The following is a 13,158-nucleotide window of genomic DNA, read 5'->3' as shown; positions in this document are numbered from 1 at the left end:
GAGTGAACGATTGGCTGCTGAAGATTAACGACGTGGACCTGACCAATAAGGACAGGAAGCAGGTGGTGAAGGCGGTGCTTAACGGCGGAGGATTGATCAACATGGTGGTGCGGCGGAGGAAGTCTCTGGGGGGACGGCTCGTCACTCCCGTTCACATCAATCTGGCGGGACACAAAGGTAATGGGCTTCTGAATTATGAACGTGAGCCATTCGTTTAGTCTGTTACTTCCAGGCATGCAAACCCTTCAACCTTTTTACCCTTTTTAGTTTCAATGAGGATCAAGAAGTTAGGTTTAGGTTCTGTAGATTTGTGTTATTAGAGCTTTGTTCAGGGTATTACTAGTTACATGTCAGTATTTTGAAGTTATTTAGATAATTTAGGTCACAGTTTAAGGGCTTAAAAATATAGTTGGACGCTGATTTTCATCAATTTTCTATATTTATCATAGATTTTATGAAGTTGGTCTCGAAAGACATATGATGTTCTGTATGAAAGAGGATAAAGGTTTTCACTGTTGGTTCAAGGGCTCAATTAGTGTTACAACAATTAATAAACTAATAATGACTAGTCAATTACTGAAAAAAATCTCATTCCATGTTTATTTCTAAACCTCTCATTGGTATCGGGCCTGATTATCAAACACGTTTGCTGAGCATCAGAGCAGGACATTATTTTGGAGTCACAGAGTCGACATGGAGATGGGGAAAAAGGCCCTTTGATCCTGAACTATGGAACGAAACGCAAAAACCTTTTAAATTAAATGATTTCCTGCATTTTAATAAATTCAAAGCACTGGTTAGAGATGACCCACAGAACAAGTGCTCTTTTACATGATGTAATCACTTTTTGTGTGTGTTTTGTGTTTTTTTTTATTTGCATTTTATCAGGATGTGTGTTCTTTCTTTGCTTTATTTAGTGCCTTTGTATTTGACAGGTAAAGGAGAGGTTCTCTCATTTGGTTTTAAATGATTAAAAAGGGGGAAAAAGAGAAAAACTTAATTGTTATCAGGACTATACAGACTCTAAACAGACCATTTTATAACTGGCATAATTAAATAAAAATACCAACAACAAAAATTTCAATTTGATTATTTATAAAGTTTTTCTATCTAGAAGCCTTCAGTCACCATGTTTCAAGCTTTATTTGGTTGAAAATATATATAAATAGATTGTTGACTAATCAGGGGCGGGGGAAATCTGAAATTGTCGACTTGTCTCTTCATAAGAACTGGTGTAAAGAAGCTTACTTTACCCAGGCTTTTTGTCTCTTGCTCTTTCAGACAGTGGAATAGGTTTGGAGAGCGGGGTCTTCATCACGGCCGTTGTCCAGGGCAGTCCAGCAGCCAGAGAAGGCTCTTTGACCGTGGGAGACCGGCTGATCGCTGTGAGTCACTGTCTGCTTCCCTTTTTTACACACAGGTCTTTACTGCTGCTCACCGAGGGGCTTTCACTTTCTAATCAAAGCCGCGTTCCTCTGCTCCAAAGCCTAATCCAAATCCACACTGAGTGAGGAGGGTTTTTCATATGGGGAAAAAAATATGTTCTATATTTCAGTAGATCCATCATCATCATCATCATAAATACAAAAGGCCCGTTTTCTTATAATATATTGTTGAGTGTTCTTTGAGTAATTGTATTTATCCTTTAAATCAGTGTTTCTCAAACTCTGATACTGTAGTTTTGTCTTTGGGTTTGTCTTTAGGCTGAATTTAAGCCTCGCAAAGTCCGGATGCCTTATTTACAGATGTTAGAGTGACTTTTGATGTTTAGTTTGTGATCCATAAAAGATATGATCCGTCCTGCATTGGGGCTTTTAGAAATTATACGTGTAACTTTGTTTTGTTCATAGGTACATTTTTAGTAAGAATTGTATATTAAGTTTAGATCACTTGGAACTCTGAAAAACAGATTTAAATCAAGAAAAATAGATGAAATTTAGTGTTTTCTTACATAACATGTCTGTGAACTTTATTTGCCTCACAGAACACCATCATCCTGCTTCTCCTAACTCTGAAATACTACCTTATCTTATCATGGCCTTGTAGCTCTTAAGCACAGCATTGTATCAGGTTTTGTATGAATTAGTAAATGCTCATTTGTGTTTTGCAGTCGAGAGATAGTGTGTGTTCAAATATGCATGTGAAACCATTAAATGTGTAGAAGTTCACTTTATTCTCTCAAATGCTTATTAAAATGAAAACCAGGCATTCCGTCCCACAAAATACTGAATTGTTGACCAACATTGTAAACATCCTGCCCTAGTCCTACAAACACATGATGCACCTGTCATGTTTCTGTACAAATGTCACCTCTGTTGTCCTCACAAGAGCAGTTATTGTAATAGGCCCACACTGTAGAGTCCATAGACGTGGCAGCGGACGCACATAAAGATGATAAACCGGCGGTGAAGGCCCCGTCTGATCCTCCTGTGCTCACTCTCCGTCAGATAAACGGCATCGCGCTGGACAACAAATCTGTGACGGAGTGCGAGGCGCTGCTGAGGAGCTGCCGGGACTCGCTCAGCCTCTCCCTCATGAAGGTAAACCGCTTCAGCACGGCCGCTCAGGAGCACCAAGGTGAAGGTCACGGGGGACAATATGGTACCAGGAATAAGAATACACAAAGTCCTTCCTGTCCCGGGAATCAAACCTTCTTGTGTGGCAGGAATGCTAACCACTCAACAACTAACAATTTAGCCTTGTGAGTGACCGACCATATTGTTCATGCTTGTCCCGGGAAAATGTTAAATGTCATATGTTAAAGGTCACGCTAAAAATGCACATATTAACTGTAATAATAATAAGTATTTTTTAATTTCTCTTGGGCATCTAAACATAACCCAATAATAATATTTTTTTTATTTTTGATGACTTTTATTACCATCAAACACGCAATGAAACTAAAAATGCATTGATACTAAGCCACTTACACAATGAGAAGTTGTGTACAATTTTGCATTAACAAGTGCTTAATTATTCCTGTGTCTTTATAAAATATCTTCATATTAATAAACATAATAGTAGTACATGTTTACATTTACATTTGGAGTTTGCTCATGTCCTTTAAGAAGTGTTTAATTGGTCACCTCTGCTCTGTCCAGTTCTTCCCTCACAGCACGTCGGTTCAAAACCTCTTCGAAAGCTTACGTGACGACAAGTCCAACGGCCGCCTCGCCCTGTCCGAGCTCCACTGCCGCAACAGCCGCAACCTCCGGCACAACAGCTCCACGCAGACCGACATCTACTGCCCCGACCTGGCCAGCTTCAGCACGGGAAGCATATCGGCCGGCGACAGGCGGAAGCTCAGGGCCGACGCCAACGACGTTTACGGCGAGCTGACCAAACCCTTCTCCACCGGCTCCCTCCTCGCCACCAGCCTGCGCCCCGGCTCCGATCTGGGCACCGGACGCTACGGCCCCAGCGCCTTCCAGGAGTGCTGCAAGTACTCGAAAGCCCCCTCGTCGCTGCCGTACGACCCCGTTTCCACATCGGACTGCGTGAGCATGGAGACGTCGCTGGAGAAGAAGCACACGGGCGGTACCTGGCCCAAAATGATCGCAGGCGGTATGTCGGTGGCACCGGAGAGCACCAGCCCCATCACGGCCACCACCCAGCTGTCCATTTACAAGTCGCCCAAGCAGAGGAGGTCAATTTTTGACCCGGACACGTTCAAAAAGCCCGAAAGTTTGGCCAAAATGGAATACATGGCGGCCAATCAGATCGCAGCGGCGGTAGCGTCCCACTCGCCGCAGCCGTCGAAAACGGACTCGCTCTCGTCCTCGTCCACGCCCACGCCGCCCACGCCCCCCACGCGCAGCGACTCCTTCAAGTTCAAACACAAGCACCAGAGCAGCTCCGCCTCCGACTGCACCATCACGTCGGAGGGCAAGGGGGACGTCGCCATGGCAGCGGAGAGGGACAGGAACGGGAACCACTACTTCCTGGAGGGCAAGGTGCTCACGTCGCGGAAGTCGTGCGACGAGGACATAGGCAGGACGAGGGGGGAGGAGCCAGAAGTGAAAAGGCCACGCCCCAAATCGGCCCCCGCGCTGAGACGGAGGATGACCCCGCAGACGATCACGCTCCCCATGTTTCAGGTGAGCCAATGAGGGTTGGGAATGTCGATGTAGTGCCAAGCCAACAGTAATCTTTCATTTAAGTTTAAATGGAAGTATTAGACAATGTGAAATGTTTGTTGAAGTAGTGAAGAAAGTTTACATTGTGAAGTTTCAAATAATGTTATTAGGCTTATACCCTGATAAGAAAGTTTACATTATTTTTTAATTTTTAATCCTCTCTGAATCTTTTTTGTCTTGTGCTTCTGCAACATTTTTTGCGTCCCTCAGTAGTTAGTTAATATACATTTAACTTGCATTATCTAATAAATTACGATTACTATGTGACTAGCTTTATGAAATCAAACTTTTTGTGAGATAAAGTAAATTTAACTTGTCAACATTTAGCTTTAGCTTTGCTTAAAGATTTTTTTCAGCACATATTTTTATCATATTTCCTCGTGGCGTGGATAAATCATTTGTCCTGCCACGTATCAATCATAAAACGCACCTACCGCTCACCTGCAGCCGCGTCAGGCTCGTCCCCACGTTTCTGCGTGTCTAAGCGCATGGATCTATCATAATATAGTTCCCTCAGTGTACGGGGCAAAATGAAGACGGAGAAAAACAGTTCGAGCTGACGCAGAAGTGGACAGAAATCTACGGGAGACGAGAGATGCGATGCGCTCCGTTGCTTTAATAAACAAACGCACGTGTGTGTTGTATCAGTTCACACGGGGGAGTGCGCATGTGCACTTCCGCCTGCGTTCTCAAATCGCAGAAAAATCGTCCATACCGCCTTTAAGTAGAGATTTTTTTACTTCTAATTAATATATTTGTGTAATTCTAACAATGACCTTGACATCTATTCTCTAAAGTTGCCTCATGTCCTTTGTGTAGTTTACTTCAGTGTGCTGCAAAGTTGAATGTAGACGTTTCTGATAGTGTGAGAGTTTTATTGGGAGGGCTCGTTCAGACGTTTCCCATTTGGTTAAAAAAAATGTCTGCTCTTAAAAGTCTGTCTGCTGCTTTCAAGTTGTGTCTGGATTATTAAAAGGCAGACACTTCCTCCCCAGTGGACGGCACCATCCATTGTGCAGCAGGATTTGTAGTTGTGCCTGCGGGACCCGGGCGAGCGTGTGATGGATGCGTCTCCTTCAGCTGACTCAGGAGCTCTGGGCTGTGATGGACACGCCTGACCGCCTCCTCACGCCCAGAGCGCAGGAGAACTTTGAGATCGCTCCCATAACATCCCATAACGCCGTCATTTTCCCTCATCCCTCACAGAAGACACGCGATTTCTGCTCCTGATATTAAAGCGCTTTGTTCCCCACAGGGACAAGTTAGAAACGTGTAAATGTTTTAATGTGTGAATGTGCTTTCCAGAGCTACTCCACCGACGAGCACTCCTCAGAGCCCAGAGAGCTGCGCTCCTCGCCGAGTCGATCCCACCGGCACAGTGTGGGCTTTGTGCACACGCTCTTCAACGGCTCCCTACCGCCAAGTAAGTCACTCAGCGTGTTAAATTCAACTTTTGTTAACGAAATTAATTCACTATGGCATGAATTTGAAGTTTTAATAAGATATACATGCATTTTAGTCAAGTTTTTGTGCTTCTGGAGAATTTGGCACTGTATTTACGAAAGAATCGCTACAAAGGCTTTGGATATGAGGAGTTGACATTAAAATTAAAACATTTTAGAAGTGAACAGTCTATGATTAACACATTTCACATGGAAAAAGACAATATTTTCCCACCTCGGCAGCTCTGAAAATGGTTCAAATGTGTTCAGTTCTTGTAGTTCATTCAAGTTGTAAGTAATGTATTGTCCACAAATGATATCAATAACCAAATATTCCATACTTCCAAGTATTGAAAGTACTGAATCTTCCCAACACCATTCATACTTTGGCGATACTTTAATATAAACCACACATTTCTGACTGAAAAAGATTCTTTTTGCGCCCCGTCCTGTAAGATCTTTCACACACACAGCAGAACTACAGAAAAACAAGATTTCAAATGTTGTTTGTGTGTCAGATTCGGCCCACCGGGGTCTGTCTCCGTGCCCCGCTGTGACGGCCGTGATGAGGAACCCCGTGTACACAGTCCGCAGTCACAGAGTCCACACCAGCAACTGTCCATCTGTGGCCTCGCAGATCTGCCACCAGCACACCCACACCAGGTGACCTCCCCAGCACCCGGCCTCACTCACAACCACAAAACTGCACTTTAGTCTGCATGACGCTCAAGGATTTTCTATAATGTTCAGGAAACTACAAACTTCATTCTATTTTAATATCAATACTTGTGTTTTAGTGTCAAATTAGTGTCTGGTATGTAACGATGCATTCTGTTATGGTCCAATATAAAGTCACATTTCTTCCTCTGGAGATGTTTTGGCCTGTATTTTTTTATTTGACAGGACATTGAGCAGTGTGAATGGAGGTTAAAATTGGGGGGGAAATGGGAAATAGTCATATTTATACATCACTTTTCTACCTTTTGAAGAAAATTGCTAGAAAATAGGCGAAGATGAAACTTTGATAGAGAAATTTGACTATCCACGTGAGCTACCTGAAAGTTTACGCCTGTATTTAACGTTTTAATGCGAATAATTGATTTGCTAGGGACATTTTCCTGTTGAATGACGTTTTATTAGAAGATATTGTAAGTGTGTCTACATCGTTAAGTTGTAATATGATGTTAAACTGCTAAATATAGTGCATACTTGTGTTGTATAACTGTCAAATATTGAATAAATGATGGTACACAGATATCTCTCATGTATATCACAATGCTTAGAGCGTCCCAGGGCCTTGCACGCACACTGCAGCACAACCAAATGAACCAAATCCTCTTCCCCCTGTGGCACGTCCAGCCCCCAGCACTCGGGCCGCCGGAGCCTGGACCTGACCCAGCAGAAGAGGGGCGGAGACTTCTCTGAGGCCTCATCGTCCCGCAGCAGCAGAGCCTCACACGGTACAAACTCTCTGCCCTCCTGCGCCCGCCTCGGTCAGTCTGACTCGCACGCACGCACGCTCACGCACACTCCCAGGCCAGAGAGCGGTCTCCTTTAAAGCAGCTTTACATTAACTCCTTCAAAACGTTTCCTCTTTATCAGGTTCTTCCAGTACAGGCCAGTACCGCACAGAGAGGATCAAAATCCCCTCCACGCCCCGCTACCCGCGCTCAGTGCTGGGTTCTGACAGAGGTAAGAGTTTCACACCGAGGATTTGGTGAAATACCAATGAAATGAATCAAAAGCTGGATTTCCATTTCATCTCAAATATTGTGCTTTTCATATGCGGATGCAATTCTTTGGATTCAGGTCATTATTTATAGCAAGAAAATGGCAAAACAAAGATTTATGAAGCCGTCGATATTCCTAACTGTTCATCCTTGGGCCGGGTATTGCCAAGACCCTCGCGATACAACACATATACCGATACAGGGGGCACGATACGATATATATATCCCGATACACATCATAATGAGGGATTGTATCGGAACCATTTTTTTAAAACTCTGGATAAGAAAGGCTGGATAAGGCCGAGAGGACCTTCTGATCAGGTCCACAGCTCCTTCTTGCCTCGTCCGAGAGGAGCTTCTGATCAGGTCCACAGCTCCTTCTCGCCTCGGCCCAGAGGAGCTTCTGATCAGGTCCACAGCTCCTTCTCGCCTCGGCCCAGAGGAGCTTCTGATCAGGTCCACGCTCCTTCTCGCCTCGGCCCAGAGGAGCTTCTGATCAGGTCCACAGCTCCTTCTCACCTTGGCCCAGAGGAGCTTCTGATCAGGTCCACAGCTCCTTCTCACCTTGGCCCAGAGGAGCTTCTGATCAGGTCCTCAGCTCCTTCTCACCTCGGCCCAGAGGAGCGCAGCACAAACGGCAGATCAAAAGTTCTATTCCACCTTGTTTGCGCGTCAGTAATTAGCCAGTTTTCCTGCAGGACGGTAAACAGCGCCTCTCTATTGGAGTACGCTTCTAAATGGACAATTTATGATGAATGAATGTTGTTTGAGTCTGTGACGATATATTGACATTTTTTGAACACAACCCTAGTTCATCCTGACAGACTTGTGTTTCTTACAGAGTGCAGCAGCCCCAGCCTCATCACACCTCCACAATCGCCACTCAACCTGGAGACGTCCTCATTCGCCAGCGGCCAATCACAGGGCTCCATCTCCACCTTACCTCGCATCTCTGTCAGCCCTCTGCCAATAGGAGAGCGCAGAAAGGACAGGTAGGACCCAGGTCACGCTCGCACCATTAAGTCTGCTCAAATATCTATTTAACTAATATTACCGTAAGTCTGCTGTAAATGTGTCATGTTATTGCTTAGTGTCTGTATATGTGTGAATATCCTTGACAATGCGTGTCGTTTGGGTGCCTCAGGGATCCTCCCGGCTGTATCCGTAGGTGTTGCCTGGCAACAGGTCTCTCACGATCAGAGCTGAGCAATCCCTCATTGAAATTCAGATTGGAATCACATTAAAATGCTCAAAGTGCCTCTGTATGTTTCCAAAAGCTGGGCTGCTCTGTGGTATTAATATTCGTTCAAGCTCTGCTGCTGCTTTGTAGTTTGACACTGTCTCTGTGTCTTCCACTCTGTCTCTCTGTCTCTCTCTCTCTCCTGTGGCTTTCAGATCTCTCTATCGTAACCGCTCTTTTCTAAGGATTCCTCTGGCTGCAAGGCCGAGGTTCTCCTCTCTCAGAAGCCTCAGGTTTGTTCTGACAGTGCTACCAAACAAGGGAATGTCCCAGTCCCCATGGATCTCAGCAGCTCATAACCTCATTGCTGTTATTTCACACACGCAGGGATTTTATTTCTATTCACCAAGACTTTCTTTGTGCATGTGACAAATATGAGCTGCTATCGATCTCTTACCTTGTTTCACCTGACACTGGATTACTGGCTCTGCATGTAATACTGGCTTGCATGTTTATTTGAAACTCACACAAACTCTGACCCGTGATCTCCTGTTTGTCCCATAATCCTCTGCTCCTGGCTGCTGGTTCCTCCTTGCTCCTTCCTCAGTGGAAGTGTGCCACGCCCTCTCAGATCATTCACCTGTGTTTTCTCTGCGCTCCACTCTCTCACACCACTTTAATGTACAAGCCGACTCTAGACCTCTATTTACCTTCTGCATGCTTAGATCCTCTCTCTCTCTCTCTCTCTCTCTCTCCCTCCCTCTCTCCCTCCCTCTCCCTCTCCCTCTCCCTCTCCCTCTCCCTCTCCCTCTCTGCTCTCTGCTCTCTGCTCTCTGCTCTTTCTCTCCTCCTCTCTGCTCTTTCTCTCCTCCTCTCTGCTCGCTCCTCCTCTCTGCTCTCTCCTCCTCTCTGCTCTCTCCTCCTCTCTGCTCTCTCCTCCTCTCTGCTCTCTCCTCCTCTCTGCTCTCTCCTCCTCTCTGCTCTCTCCTCCTCTCTCCTCCTCCTCCTCTCTGCTCTCTCCTCCTCTCTGCTCTTTCTCTGCTCTCTCCTCCTCCTCCTCCTCCTCTCTGCTGCACAGACAGTGGGGAGGTCAGTGTCTGTCTGCAGTGGGACAGCGGAGAACATGTGCTTTATGAATAATGTGGTGTTTCACAGAGAAGACTCGCTCGTATTACTTCTGTGGATTACTTCTACTACCAGTGGTCCGCCTCAGACTCCTTTCTGCCTCCGTCCTATCAGCAGGCTCTGCATAAGCCCCAAACGAAAAATAACACTAGTAGAGCCCTCAATCCCAGCTACTTTCAGCTGTGATGATTTTCTTGTTGAATCTGCTTCTCTATTTCACTGTCGCCCTCCGAGGCAACTGCTGTTGTGATTTTGGGTGTTACAAAAGTAAAGTTAAGTCAATTGAATTGAATTAAACTGAACTTACTGCTCGATGCTGACTCGTTAGTTGCATGCATGATCTAAATTCCCCACAATAAGCTCTCTGGATCATACAGAAGGAGGCAATAAACGGGATGATGGGCTGTCCCGCTCTCCTGCTGCTTTCTCATATGTAGAGTTTAACTCCATGTTGGCCCGTGGTGTTGCTGAAAACACGTCCTTCACACGCAAAAGTGTACATATTTGCACAAACTTCTTGCTTGGTACATCGCTGCACTCCGCCCTCCACTCGCCCCCCCCTCTTTGAGATGCCCTGGGCTAGTTGACAGTTTTAAAGCCTTTGTCTAAACTCTCCAGAGCTGTAAATAAATTGAGCAGCACAACCTGTGGACATTTGCCGCTAAATGTCACTCGTCTCAAAGAGAAGACTTTTTGGAATTTTTGGGTAATTATTAACATGAAATCTTCTTCCCAACAGGCCATACTTGGAGGAGCCTCGTAATGTTGTGGTGCATAAAGGCGCAGAACCTCTGGGCATCTCCATAGTGAGCGGAGAGAACGGCGGGATCTTTGTGTCTAAAGTCACAGGGGGGAGCATCGCCCACCAGGCCGGGCTGGAGTACGGGGACCAGCTGCTGGAGGTGAGGGCTGCTGACTACAGCTCCCATCAGGATATTTGTCACGGCCGATAGACTTTTTCAAAATAATAAAAAAAAAAATGTTTTATATTATATATACATTATTCATTAGAAACAAGGCTTTTGATAATATGAAGTTCAACCAAATCGAGTTCTAGTTTAAAGGGTCAACTGAATTGACTGAGTGCTTCTGCTCATCACTTCCCTGCGCGGGTTGAGTGAATACTTGTGCCGTTCCTGTCGTGCAGCAGTGCACATCTGGTGCAGCCAAATGGAGTGGATGTAGGAGTAGACTTTCATCCTCTGAGCAGTTTGGACAGTTTGAGGAAGGAAAACTTGTAGAAAAGAGCAAGGACGATTTATGTATTGTGCCACTTTCAAACGCGACCTTGACAAAACTATGAAGTGCTTTGCATTTTCTAATTTGCAAGTTGGAAATGCCGCTCACCGATATAACTGCTGATATATTTAGTAATGCAAAATAAATAGTTTATAGGCAGATGATTATAAAAAGTGTCAGTTCTATTAGTTTTAAATTAGGTTTATTAAGGCCACATTAACTGTTATTCTGCCTCTTAGTCAATTTTAGAGGCTGATATTTGTTTGCACAACATTCTTTTTAACAGACTTAAATTATTGAAGTGACTTTACGAGCCATGAGCCTAATTAATGCGTGTGCATCGCTGTAGTTAATATGCGTAAATTTCGACCATTAACGCCTCTTTTCATGACTCATTTACATGTCTATGTGTGTCCTTTAAACATACAGCATTAATCACTTTACAGTAGCCAATATGTCATCTGTGCTGAAGTTCACTTTTATTTTTGAGTTTGTAACCGAGTATTTAAATCCAGTGTTTCCTCCGTAAGAGTCATGACTGGTCAGAGACAAACAGGAGCGTCACTCTGGAGCATTCAGCTGCACTAAGGCATCTCAGACACACAACCAAACTACTGCTCAGAGAAAGAGCTGCGCTAAATATTGGGGCATTAAGCTGTCTGTAAATTGGATAAAATGGTTGTATTCTATAAAGTCTTTAAAGCATGCCCTGGAATATGTCAGCCAATAATATGGGCCAACTGATGGATCGGTCGAACTCTAATGTTCTATTGTGCCTGGCATATGTCCTTTAAACTGTATGCTTAAATCTGTGGAAATTTGGTGCCATGCACCATCCCTGCTGTGCCACGCCATATAACAATATATGGGCCTAACTGGGCTCAGGCCCAGCTGAAAACATACTAAACATTCAGTTTTTGTGAATTGCTAAGATTTCCTTTTGATTCAAAAGTTTAATTCAGTTACAATTTACATTTGATTTATGATGAAAATCTGTTTGGGTGAGCTGTGCAGGTAGCAGACGGTGCTCTTGGTGCCTGGTCCAGAGGATGGAATCACATTTATTTTGTACTTTTTAGAACCCATTTACTTAATTTTTTTTTTTTCATTTCAAAGATATGTCAAATATGTGGAAACAGCAGCACTATCATGTGGAACTATTGGTATCATAAAGATTTTCTTGCCAGATTTCATCACATACTTTAGCCAATTGGCATGGCAAGGAAGTAATGATATTATTCTAATACTGTAAATCAAAGTGCCCAATTCCTCCTTCTGCATTTCTCTTTCAGTTCAATGGCATCAACCTGCGTAACGCCACGGAGCAGCAGGCGCGCTTGATCATCGGCCAACAGTGTGACACCATCACCATCATGGCTCAGTACAACCCACACATGTACCAGCTGGGAAACCACTCCAGGTCCAGGTACATGTGACGAGAGGTCCCCACGGGCTGCTTCGCTCCTCCATAAGTGGCGTTGATTACAGCGCTCATATGGCCGGGTGTGAGGGCAGTCGAATTGTAGGTGCGTTTGTGATGAGTGCCACCCTTTTCACAGTTGAACGAAGAAGCTCTGAAACAGCAGGACGCACCCAGGTGGTGACTGTAATTACCTGAATGAGTGGTTTTAATAAAAGATCTGTAAGGAAACATGTACTCTGCTTAAGTCATCAAACACATTCAATATTCTGGCTTTAATATATTCAGATTAGGGACTTCCAGGATGATGGCTGATCAGTTTGGACATGTCTGGCTGGCTGTGGTCGTATCCGTTTGAATAATGAGTCTCTCTTACCATATTTCCACGTGGGAGCACGGACATGGACACTTATTTCAGGAACATGTCTGAGAAAAACAAGAAGACAAATCTAAGGTAGCTCCACGTCTGGGCCTGTCCCTGCGCACTCAGACACAGGCTCCGGCTCATGCACCGGATCTGCACCAGCCACCGGGCGCTCAGGCTTCAAGCTCCGCTGCTGCTCCGGCCACATCTCATGCTCGCTCCAGAGACCCAGAGCGAGATGGACCCAGTGATTATGGCGGCTTCAAGGGAGATTACTGGCAAGAAGACAAAGACGGTGGACGCAAAGATAGACGTGGTCCTGGTGGAAATACGTGAAATCCAAGAATGGCAAACTGGACATCCGAGCCACAGTTGCCAAGGAGGAAGTCTCTGACTTGAGACACCATCTCTACATTACAAACCATAGTGTCAGATTTAACAAACCAGATGCATCTTTTGACTGACTTGACGACCTGGAGAACAGAGAATGTAGATGTAACCTGCCAATTGTCGGAATTCCAG

General features: G+C 44.8%; 1 protein-coding gene across 4 annotated transcripts in view; it reads left to right on the top strand.

Annotated features, from left to right (window-relative positions):
• dlg5a (discs, large homolog 5a (Drosophila)) overlaps positions 1-13,158 on the top strand; it is a 67,015-nt gene that overhangs the window by 37,505 nt on the left and 16,352 nt on the right. For 2 of the 4 annotated variants that reach the window (XM_072437380.1, XM_072437381.1), the window contains exons 13-24: positions 2-177; positions 1,282-1,385; positions 2,448-2,540; positions 3,102-4,097; positions 5,442-5,559; positions 6,097-6,241; positions 6,938-7,071; positions 7,181-7,270; positions 8,150-8,300; positions 8,704-8,781; positions 10,353-10,515; positions 12,145-12,278. In XM_072437380.1, coding sequence (XP_072293481.1) covers positions 2-177; positions 1,282-1,385; positions 2,448-2,540; positions 3,102-4,097; positions 5,442-5,559; positions 6,097-6,241; positions 6,938-7,071; positions 7,181-7,270; positions 8,150-8,300; positions 8,704-8,781; positions 10,353-10,515; positions 12,145-12,278 — 2,382 coding nt within the window. The remainder of the gene's footprint in view (position 1; positions 178-1,281; positions 1,386-2,447; positions 2,541-3,101; positions 4,098-5,441; positions 5,560-6,096; positions 6,242-6,937; positions 7,072-7,180; positions 7,271-8,149; positions 8,301-8,703; positions 8,782-10,352; positions 10,516-12,144; positions 12,279-13,158) is intronic. The other 2 variants (XM_072437382.1, XM_072437383.1) reach the window with 2 other exon arrangements.

This window comes from Eucyclogobius newberryi, unplaced genomic scaffold (genome assembly GCF_026437365.1).
Source record: "Eucyclogobius newberryi isolate DKJ021-1_F unplaced genomic scaffold, fEucNew1.0.hap1 SCAF_8, whole genome shotgun sequence".
NCBI lineage: Eukaryota > Metazoa > Chordata > Actinopteri > Gobiiformes > Gobiidae > Eucyclogobius > Eucyclogobius newberryi.
This window is presented reverse-complemented; position numbering and strand designations above follow the sequence as displayed.